Source organism: Bubalus bubalis, chromosome 8 (assembly GCF_019923935.1).
Source record: "Bubalus bubalis isolate 160015118507 breed Murrah chromosome 8, NDDB_SH_1, whole genome shotgun sequence".
Classification (NCBI taxonomy): domain Eukaryota; kingdom Metazoa; phylum Chordata; class Mammalia; order Artiodactyla; family Bovidae; genus Bubalus; species Bubalus bubalis.
Window position 1 is genome coordinate 10,862,177 of NC_059164.1, and position 11,159 is coordinate 10,873,335.

The following is an 11,159-nucleotide window of genomic DNA, read 5'->3' on the forward strand; positions in this document are numbered from 1 at the left end:
TTCACCCATAATTTCTTCAACCAACCCCCTAATGATAAGTGTCTCATTTGTTTCCCGTTTTTGGTGTTATTCCAAATACTACATCAACCACGGCATATAGCATTTTCATTTTTTGTTTTTGTTGTCATACCTTTGGGATAGATTTTTAAAAGAAGGATTGTTCAAGAAAAGCACAAATGTACTTATACTTTTGCCAGATCAGGGGCATACTTTTAAATATTACTCTTGCCAAGAAAAAGTAGGAATTCTTAAAAAAATCTTGTTGTTACAGAGAAAGAAAAAACTGTTTAAATGAAATGATCATATTTATCAGAAATATTAGTGGAGTTTAAATTATTAAATGTATGAATTGTCTCTGATATAAATACAGTACAAAAATTTTAACAACATATGCTGAGTGGGGATGGATGGATAGATGAACAGAGAGAATTTTCCCCCTCCGAGGAGACCATTTCTGATACAATTAATGTACTAGCTTTTTAATTCAGTCAAAAACATTACTTTATTATCTTTTAAATGACACAACAGAAATAGAAGTAAGTTAGCAGGACCTACCTAATAGCATTTTAACATTTTTTGAAGTATTGGTACATCTTCAAATTTGTCTCCTTGGGCCTAAAATATAATCTAATTTTAAAATGCAAAATTAAATATATTTGCTGGTCCTTTTTATAATCCTATATGTTAAAAAATATGATTATATTGTCTTATGTTTTTCAGTTAAATCATCTTCTGAAATCAGGGAGAGCAACCCCAAGAACTGAGTGAGTCATATTTGCTTTTATATCTTAAACACAGCAAGAATTTAACCTCATAAAAAAATAGTTGAATAGCATATTAAAAACAACAGATTCACATTTGAATAGCAGCTACTTATGTATTAAAAAATACACATATAAAAAATGTAACAGGTAAGAACTGGTGAGTAAATCACTAATGATTCCTTGCCTGTGTTACCATGTTGTCCTTCGGATATAACCATAAGGACATTCACAAGATGATATACAGAAAAACAAACAAAAAAAGCTGGTTAAAACTGCTTCTTCTTAATTTTCAGTCTTCTATTGGCTAAGAGAAGTCTTGGCATCTTCTTGTTCTTTTCCTTCTTCAAGGCTAAGATCAATGAAATAAAAATAAACATCATATGTCCCCAGTCTGTAGACTCATTATAAATCACCATTTCCGACATGCTTACAAACCCACCTCGTCTTACTTTTAATGAGTATAAAGTCAGTTTTACTCACTATCCACTAAGTTAATAACATTCTACCTGTAAAATACAGCTACTGCCCACTGTAGTTGGCCTGTGTAAGCATTTAGACAAAACAGATCAGTACTGAAGTGCTATGTATGTCGAAGTGGCAATATGCTATTAGTAAAATGGGTACATAAAATAATTTTGTTTATGAATTATGTATAAAGTTAGTTCAAAAACTGAATAAGCAAAAAAACCAAAACATTACCTTTTACACAAGTGCGTTTGCAGTCCTTCAAGTTGACAAAATTATTGTCATTCCCTCCACACCCAGTATAGGTGAAGGCCTCACAGGCTTTGTGTCTTGGGTTAAAATAGTAGCGAGTGACATTAGCAGAACACAGCCCCTCATCTTTTGGGCTGTAGCAAAATACTGGAGCTTAATGGAAAAGAAAATAAAATTAGAAATGCAGTAATACTGGAAATTATAAGCTGTGCTGATTACTGAAGTAACTGAAGAACATCTAATCCCATAGAAGCTTCTTTCTGAATCCAAAATATTATACTAAGCCATCTAAAAAGTGTGCCTTAAATTTCAAACACATAGTTTGTTAATTATAAATTCTTATGGAGTAGACAGAATTTCAAGCTATATCTTGTATCATTTGAATGTGTAAAGAAATAAACCCCAAAATCATATATGGTCAGTAAAAATGAACTATGTTTCAAGAGAAAATATGTGACATGCTTTGGCACACTCTCTTGTGTTGGTAGTTTTATTTTCAATGTTTCTATCAGCTCTCCTTCCATTATTAAGGAAGAATACATATATCTAATTCCCAGGTAGCCACTGGAACACTTACATTTACATAAACAATTTAAGAGAACACCAGCAACAAGCAACTCCTCATTAATTCAAGATTTTGCATACTCAACACGGTATAGCTACAGAGCTTTATCACAGACTGCCAAAGCAAATTTTCCTTGTTTGTTGAACTTATCTATGTGTACATGTCTCTGCTGTGCCTAAGGAAAATGCCTGGACTGTCTCTACAAACATTACCCACTACTCAAGTAACCCATCATTTTAGGGATCGCATGGGGTATGTGGGTAAAACACGGGGAGGAGAGATCAATTTGTGTTACAATCTGTAATTACTAAAGAACACAGAAATCTGAAGAAAAAGTTTAGAAATCTTCAGGTTTCACCAGCTTAAGTCTATCACACTATCTCATATACATACCTGATTTCATGCATGTGATTCATTAATGAACACTGTAGTTTTTTTTATGTGCAAGTTAAATAGATGAGAAATAGTTCTAAAGAAACAATGCCAAAGAGGAAGTAAGAGCTTGAATCATAGCTTCGTCACTTTCCAGCCCTGAGAACTTGGCAAGTTATTAACCTTCTAGCTCGCACTCTCACATGTAAAAATACTCCCTCATAAGGCAGTAGTGTGCAGACTGGTATCATATTATACGTGAAATCATCAGAATGTAAACCAGCTTAATTTCATATCAAATTATTAATGTTTTCACCCTAAAGTCTAAATAAAGAAATGAAGTACAGACACCACAAAGAGAGTATTTACCTCTCTTTGGCGCACAGAAGTCCATACACGTAGCTTCATCCGGGAACCGGTTCTCATTGTTGTGACACCCGCCAGATATGAACTTTTCACATGTCATAGAACTTAGATTGAAGAAATACTGTTCTCTGAGCTCCCCACACTGCTCCTTATTCACTTTTAACCGGCAAATTTTGGGAACTTCTAGGAAAATGAGGGCATAAAACAATGTTAGTCAAAAATTAGCCTTCTTACTCTTCCTGTAAAACTTAACTGTATTTTCAGAAGCCACTGGCGGTGGCCAGGAGTAGAGTGGCGGTGGGGTGGGAGGCATGATATTTAGTGCTGAGCTAGTAAACGCCCAAAAGATTGCCCATTAGTCCAGCTACAACAAGATTTTGTATCCTTGGGTCCAGCATTCTGCAGATTCAACCAACCCAGAGAGAAAATATTCAGGAAAAAATAATTCCTGAAAGTTCATTAAAAAAAAAAAAAAAACAAAGCTTGAATTTGTCCTATGCCGGTAGGGAATCTAGAGATGATTTAAAGTATAAGGGAGAATGTGCACAGGTTGTATGCAAATACTGTGGATTTTGGCATCGGAGAGTTGGGGTCTTGGAACCAGTCACCGCAGACACTGAGAGACAACTCTATTCAGCTTCTGCTTTTTTTAACAGTGTCTCCAGACCTGATTCAGCTATGATAAATTTTTCATGCTTACTGGAAAGATTATTCTCTCAGACTGTTCTGATTGTTTCTATGTATGAAATTAATTAAACTTAATCATAGGAATACACATTTTTCCCTGGCTCAGTTCCTTTAACATCTGAGCCCCATGTTCTATTATAGGCCTTCACAGAGACAATAAACATAATTAAAATAAAATTGCAAACAGCATTGTGAATCTCTATATTTTTTATATCTCTATACTAACCCAAGATCTCTTTGGGTATCAAGGGACAAAAGTAAGGTTATAATTAGCTAAATTCAGACGTTAATAACAAAATCCACTGGAAGTATTTCAGATTTCTACACAGTAGACAAGAGAAAAATGCCCTCTCAAGGAGGCATAAAAACCATAAGTTTAGAACTAATGATAAATACAGACAGGCACTTATGTTGCACCTAATACATGACACTCTTGCATCCTTATGCCTTAGGTGAAATCTTTCCGGAGTCTGCACACACACTGAATTATGATAAATGCCAGTTAAGGGAGAGGAAATGTTTGTCGCTGGAAGTTTCATGATCACTTTTAGTCAACTGAAAAGCAATAAGCCTAACTTAGTATCCGAGAAAATCAAGGATGAAACTTACTATAGAAAATGGGATATGAAAAATAAGCTCATTTCCCACTTAGCCCTTCTCTGCCGCAGTACTGGAGTTCTGCGAGTGGGAGAGAGCACTTACTCTCAATCTTCCAGCACGCTTCGTTGCAGGCCTCCAAAGTTTCAAAATTGTTGGCATTGCCCTCGCAGCCTCCGTACATGAACTCGCGGCAGCTCTGCGTGTACCTGTCGTAGTAGTAACTGGGGATCCGCGCCCGGCAGGGCCCGTCGTCCAGGGGCAGGAGGCAGATCTCCGCGTTATTTCCTACGGAGGGGTAGGAGGTCAGCCGCATCTCCGTGGAGGGAGAGGCTTCCCGGGGTAGTGGGGGTGGGGAGGTTTGTCCCAGCAGCTTCCCAGCCTAGCAGAAGAGCCTTACAGAGACAGAAAGTGCAAACTTGCGGTGCACGACAGGAATTAGGGGGTAGGAGGGCGCAGAGAGCGGGTGCAGGGGTCCGCGGAACCCCTGCCGCTTGGCCAGGGCGAAAACGGGTCCCCTGGGCGCTTGTTGGTGGGGTACCTGGCGGCGCCTGCGGGGCATCACCCAGCGCAGTTCCCACGAGAAGCAGCGACAGAAGCATCAGCCAGAGGGGGCGAACCGAGTCCATGGTGTCCGGATTCAGACGTTGCCGGCGAGAGGAGGGGAGGAGGGTGCACAGCGTCCAACCTCCAGGCGGTCTGGATCCCAGCGCGGTGGGTGCCGCTGCTTTTGTAGGGTTAGCGGCCCTCAGAGACGGGACAGGGCGGAGCGCGCCTTCGTGGAGCCTGGAGGGGAGGCTGATTCATGCCCCGTGAGCTCTGTGACCCGGCCGCCTCCCTGCGCTGGAAAGTGTGTGCGGGGGAGAGGAATTCCCCGCCAAGCTGAACCTGGCCCCAAACTTTCTCCCGTGGCTCTGCGGGGATGACCCAGATGAAGCATTGTGTCAGAGATGGGAAGTCGACAGGCTTGAGGGAAGTGACCTGGATGTGATTGCACAAGGTTCCAACGTGCAGCATCACTCAGAGGCCTGAATCCACACTTTGAAAGCACAAAGTCTATGTCTTTGCCGGGTAGAAAGTGTGAAACTCCTAGGGCCCAAGGAAGCGGAGCTTATTACATTAGATCCTTTAAATTAGAAATGTAAGCATATGTGTATCTATTTACCTTTATACATAGATATGGGCTTCCCTGGCGGCCCAGATGGTAAAGAATCCCCCTGCAGTGAGGAGACCTAGGTTCAATCCCTGGGTAGGGAAGATCCCTTGGAGAAGGGAATATCAACCCACTCTATTCTTGCCTGGAGAATTCCATGGACAAAGGAGCCTGGCAGGCTTCAGTCCATGGGGTCGCAAAGAGTTAGACATGACTGAGAGACTAACACTTTCACACATATTCATATTTCAGTAGAGGTCTAATTTACATTTCATGGGCTCATAATATGTCTAAGTGTATAGTTGGATCAATTTTGACAATTATATATACCTTTGTAATCATCACTCCAATCTGGAATTAGAACATTTCCATCACCCCAGAACATTCTATTATACCCTTTCCCAGTCCATCCTTCCAACCCTAGGCCAGGAACAATAACTCTTCTGATCAGTACAGATTGGATTTCCGTGTTCTAAATCTCACGCAAACAGAATCATAAAATATGTACTGTTTTGTACTTCACTTTACTGTTTTTAAGACACACAATATGCTATTGTAGGGGCTTTCCCTCATGGCTCAAATGGTAAAGAATCTGCCTGCAATGTGGACCCAGGTTCAATCCCTGGATTGGGAAGATCCCCTAGCAAAGGGAATGGCAACCCACTCCAGTATTCTTGCCTGGAGAACCCCACGGACAGAGTAGCCTGGCAAATCACAGTCCATGGGGTCCCAAAGAGTCGGAGACGACTGAGCGACTAACACACACACTCACATGCTATTTTAGAATTTGTTCCTTGTAAATGTTGAGTAGTCTTGCAATGTATGAGAATACAACAAATGTCCTGTTACTGGGCATTTGTATTATTTCTAGTTTGGGGCTACTACTATGAATAAAGCTGCTTTGTGTATGCAAACAATTCTTATTACTCTCAAATAAAATACTTTAAAATGTTAGAAACTGCCAAATAGTTTTCCAAAATGATTTTCCACCCCTATCAGCCATGTGTTTGAGTCATAACTGTGTTTTTGGACCCGGAACAGGAAAATCCAAAGAGCAATGGCCTTGGGGTATGTGGCGAGTAGGTCCTGAAGCTTTGACCAAATCAGCTGCTTCCCATACATTTCTCAGTGTCAGTTTGTCTATTACCATTCATTGGTGCTTTGACATAACAGCCTGAGCCTAGCCTTTTGTTTATACAAAACAAATGATCTACCCTGGGATTTTATATGAAATGTTAAGGATATTTTTGGAGAATATTTTAATGGGTTCTCCTGATGACTGTGTCTTTCCTTCCTCTACCTTTTCCTCTTGCTCTATTTAATATTCTTAAGAGAGTTACTATTCCTGGCTTCTTCTGAATATACTGAAGGGAGTTTACAAGAGTTCTTTCCAGTTTTGGAAAATCTCTCTGCTCAAGGTGAGTTAGTAATCCGGGATATTTCCACATATAACGCCTAGGGCCAGTTTTCGGTTTTCCTGGTGTCATGGCAAAGAACCATAATCCTAGGAAAACTAGCCTGGTCTGGAAATACTCTGTGTCACTTATACTGTTAGATTGCTAGATATCTGTGGTTAAGAGTGACAGGGCTATAAGGATAAAGGTTGAACAACCAGTTTGCCAGGAAGGAAAAAAGAAATGGGGGAGAGGTATGTTGGTTTGAATATTTTACTGATTTCCGTGACATAAATGTTCCCAGTTATGGCTGATTCCAAACCACCAGAGTTGGAAATGGATGAATACAATTGAGTTCACCAGAGCCAACGTGAGCTGGCTCCAGCAAGTCAAACACTGAGGCAGCCAGTTGGTTTTGGAAAGATACACTCCTCTGAGAATCAGATTAGATCTTCCCAATACCTCCCAAATACTAATAGGGGAGGGAAATTTTACCAGACATTTAGCCAGGATCATGTTGAGACAATCACTTCATGGCAAATAGATGGGGAAACAATGGAAACAGTGACAGACTATTTTCTTGGGCTCCAAAATCACTGCAGATGGTGACTGCAGCCATGAAATTAAAAGATGCTTGCTCCTTGGAAGGAAAGCTATGACAAACCTAGACAGAGTATTAAAAAGCAGAGACAGTACTTTGCTGATAAAGGTCCATATGGTTTTTCCAGTAATCATGTATGGATGTGAGAGTTGGACCATAAAGAAGACTGAGCACCGAAAAAATTGATGCTTTTGAACTGTAGTGTTGGAGAAGACTCTTGAGAGTCCCTTGGCCTGCAGGGAGATCAAACCAGTAAATTCTAAAGGGAATCAATCCTGAATATTCATTGGAAAGACTGATGCTAAAGCTGAAGGTCCAATACTTTGGCCACCTGATGGGAAAAGCCGACTCATTAGAAAAGACCCTAATGCTGGGGAAAGATTGAAGGCAGGAGAAGAAGGGGATGACAGAGGATGAAAAGGTTGGATGGCATCACTAACTCAATGGACATGAGTTTGAGCAAGCTTTGGGAGATGGTAAAGGATAGGTAAGCCTGGCTTGCTGCAGTCCTTGGGTTCACAAAGAGTCAGACATGACTGAGGGGCTGAACAACAACAACAATGTTGAGAAGAAAAGCTAATTCAACTTCAAAGGTAACTTATTTGCATTCTTCTGAATCTGTTTAAATGTGTCTCCCAAATGGACTAAAAACAGATTCAAGGATTGAGACTGAGACACAATTACCATTCAGCAGTGACTATTGTCAATTCTGTTCTTTGTTCTCAGCTGCTAGCAATTTGTGATCACTTTTTGCTTTATGTATTAATAGAAAGAATAGTATTTTGAATTAGGGCAGATTATTTTGGGGAATTGCACAGTGCAGTGGGGAAGCAGACTTGGGAGTCAGAGGGTACCTGGATTTCCTTTCTTGCTTCTTTGGAAAAGTTACATAAACTCTTAGAGCCTCAGTTTTCTTACCTGTGAAATGGATATACTAACTGTCTCTTATAAGTGTGCTGTTGGGATTTGACTCAGACAGTAAAGAATCTGCCTTCAAACAGGAGACCCAGGTTCGATCCCTGCATTGGGAAGATCCCCTGGAGAAGGGAATGGCTACCCATTCCAGTATTCTTGCCTGGGAAATCACATGAGGAGCCTGACGAGCTACAGTGCATGGGGTTGCGAAGAGTTGGACATGACTAAGCACATATACACACATGCTGAATATAAGATGCATTCCAACTTCAGAGATAATATAAGAAAAAAGAAGTGTCTTAGAATTGACAAAATGCACAGTTCTTAAGGGATCAGTCCTGGGTCTGGAAGATCCCCTGGAGGAGAACATGGCAACCACTCCAGTATTCTTTCCTGGAGAATCCCATGGACAGAGGAGCCTAGAGGGCTATGGTCCATGAGGTTTCAGAGTCAGACATGATTAAGTGACTAACACACACACACACACACACACACACACACATGAGGATTAAAAGGAAAGCACCTAGGAACTCAGAGAGATGAGCTTCAGCTCCTCACACACAGGCACAGAATCCACTGGAGTCACCCCATGTCCCAGTTCCCATTGAAAGCCTTGGCACAACATTTTAAGATGGAGCACCAACCACAATTGAGAAGCAGAGCACCACGGATTGACCTTGCAGAACTGCAACCCATGACTTTGCTCCCATCAGATTTCCTCTTTGGCTGAGCTCAGAGGTCACCTCTCCACTTCAGAAGGTGTCGCACAGTCAGATATTGCTTTGTGAGGAGCTCTTCTCGGGAGGTGAGCATCAGCCCCAGCAGGCGCTCACTGCCCTCCTGCCTGCTGTGTAACAGATGGAGGGACACGAGGGCAAGACCAGACCTTTCACGCCTTTGAGGTACAGAGGCTATGGACGCAGGCTGCAGGCTGTGCACAGAGGTGCTCTAGGCATGTCCATTTCCTCCCTTATTGTTTAGTCTCTCAGTTGTGTCCTACTCTTTTGCAACTCCATGGACAGTAGCCCTCCAGGCTCCTCTGTTGTCCATGGGATTTCCCAGCCAGGAATACTACAGTGGGTTGCCATTTCCTTCTCCAGAGGGTCTTCCTGACCCAGGGATCAAACCCACGTCTCTGCATCTCCAGCATTGGCAGGTAGATTCTTTACCGCTGAGCCACCTGAAAAGTCCAGTTTCCTCCCTTGCTCTGTCCCAAATGGAGCATGTCTCTAACAGCTCTGTGACCACTGAGCAGGGACAGGAAAGGACAACTGAACACATGGGGGAGTTAGGAGTGTGAAATTGTCAATCCAGGTGATCAGGAAGAACATTACCCCTCGGTTGCAAAACCCTTGAGTATTTCTATATCCCTAAAAAAGTTCTTTTCCAATATAAGAGGAAGCTAAAATTCCTGGGACTACTTTAAGTTGCTGAATTTATTTTTAGGACCGTGTGGAAAGGAGCTATGTGACCACTACAATCAGCCTCCATACGGATGTCATAGTACTTCTATCTCCTTAAACCTGTATCTAGGCCAAAAGGTTAGCACAGCACAGCCGAGAAACAGAATTCCTTTATCCGAGTCAACAGGAAGTGCAAGGCTGGAGGGAACTGGGAAGAACAGTCACCCAGATTGATTTGTCGTTGCCAGACCAAGTGACAGCTCTAATGGGTCAGCTAAAGACAGAGGCTCAAAATAGCTTAGAGATCTGGAAAATAAGGCATGGAGTTCTTACATTCTTACAGTGCATGCATGAGTGCTCAGGCATGTCCAACTCACCTGAGCTGACAAATACAATCCTATGGACTGTAGCCCACCAGGCTCTTCTGTCCATAGGATTCTCCAGGCAAGAATCCTGGAGTGGGTTGCCATGCCCTCCTCCAGGGGATCTTCCCAAGCCAGGGATCGAACTCAGATCTCCTGCATTGAAGGTAGGTTCTTTACCACTGAGAAACCTTTGAAGTCCCCATTCTTATAGAATGAATGCTGAAAAGAACTGTCAATACCATCTGTTCCAGTATTGTTATTTTACCTTTACGAGTTGAGGCCTAGAAAGATAAAATGGCTGGTCATGTTCACTTGCCTTCGTTGTTGGCAGAGCTGAGCCTAGAACCCACATTCCTGATACTTAGTCAGCCCTGGATTCTTTCTGACATAGCCAGATTGAGGCTCTTCCCACTGTGTCAGGACCTTAGAATATTTTCTGCTTCATTTCTCAGACATGTCCAACTCTTTGCAACCCCATGGTCTGATCCTCTGTCCATGGGGATTCTCCAGGCCAGAACACGGGAGTGGATTGTCATGACCTCCTGCAGGGGATCTTCCAAACCCGGGGATCGACCAGGTCTCCTGCTTTGCACGCAGATTCTTTACCATCTGAGCCCCCAGGGAAGCCCTTAGAGTATTTAGTGTTCACGTAAATACCAGAACTGGAGCACACATACACTCTTGTGGGTTTAGGAGCAGCATTTTTATGTCAGATCCTTGCCTCTGTTCTTTTCCACACCCTCCCCCACCTTGGCCCCATAACAAGTGGATGTGCAGTTGATTTGGAACTAGAATTACCAAGTCTTGAGCATTCTGTTCTATCCTCTGAGCGCCCCACAGACCTCAAAGGTGACCATGAATTTAAGGAAAGGATTGAGGCAGATGATCTTCCTCTCTGTCAGATACCTGAGGGAGTGGTGACCTGTCTAACTTTTGAATGAATGAGGAGAATTAATTTAACTCAGTGATTTGGGGATGCATATCATAACATAACATCACCACTTAAGGAGTTACATTGCTGTTGCTGCTAAGTCGCTTCAGTCGTGTCCGACTCTGTGCAACCCCATAGACAGCAGCCCACCAGGCTCTTCCATCCCTGGGATTCTCCAGGCAAGAACACTGGAGTGGGTTGCCATTTCCTTCTCCAATGCATGCATGCGACCCCATAAACGGCAGCCCACCAGGCTCCTCCGTCCCTGGGATTCTCTAGGCAAAAATACTGGAGTGGGTTGCCGTTTCCTTCTCCAAGTTACATTGATA

General features: G+C 42.3%; 1 protein-coding gene across 1 annotated transcript; it reads right to left on the reverse strand.

Moving 5' to 3' along the window:
- Nucleotides 1-476: 476 nt before the first annotated feature.
- TFPI2 (tissue factor pathway inhibitor 2) lies at nt 477-4,972 on the reverse strand. Its single transcript, XM_006078317.3, has 5 exons — nt 4,610-4,972; nt 4,174-4,356; nt 2,788-2,967; nt 1,464-1,634; nt 477-1,113 (listed from the first exon to the last, which is right to left on the reverse strand). Exons 1-5 carry the CDS (start codon nt 4,695-4,697, stop codon nt 1,031-1,033), a joined length of 705 nt encoding a protein of 234 aa, XP_006078379.1. The 5' UTR covers nt 4,698-4,972; the 3' UTR covers nt 477-1,030.
- Nucleotides 4,973-11,159: the final 6,187 nt, after the last annotated feature.

Coding starts and splice junctions, on each gene's coding strand:
- TFPI2 (XM_006078317.3), bottom strand. CDS start 4,697: ATGGACTCGGTTCGCCCCCTCTGGCTGATGCTTCTGTCGCTGCTTCTC. Junction 2,968..4,173: donor AGCGTGCTGGAAGATTGAGA/GTAAGTGCTCTC, acceptor TCATTTTCCTAG/AAGTTCCCAAAATTTGCCGG. Junction 1,635..2,787: donor CTTCTGTGCGCCAAAGAGAG/GTAAATACTCTC, acceptor TTTTCCATTAAG/CTCCAGTATTTTGCTACAGC.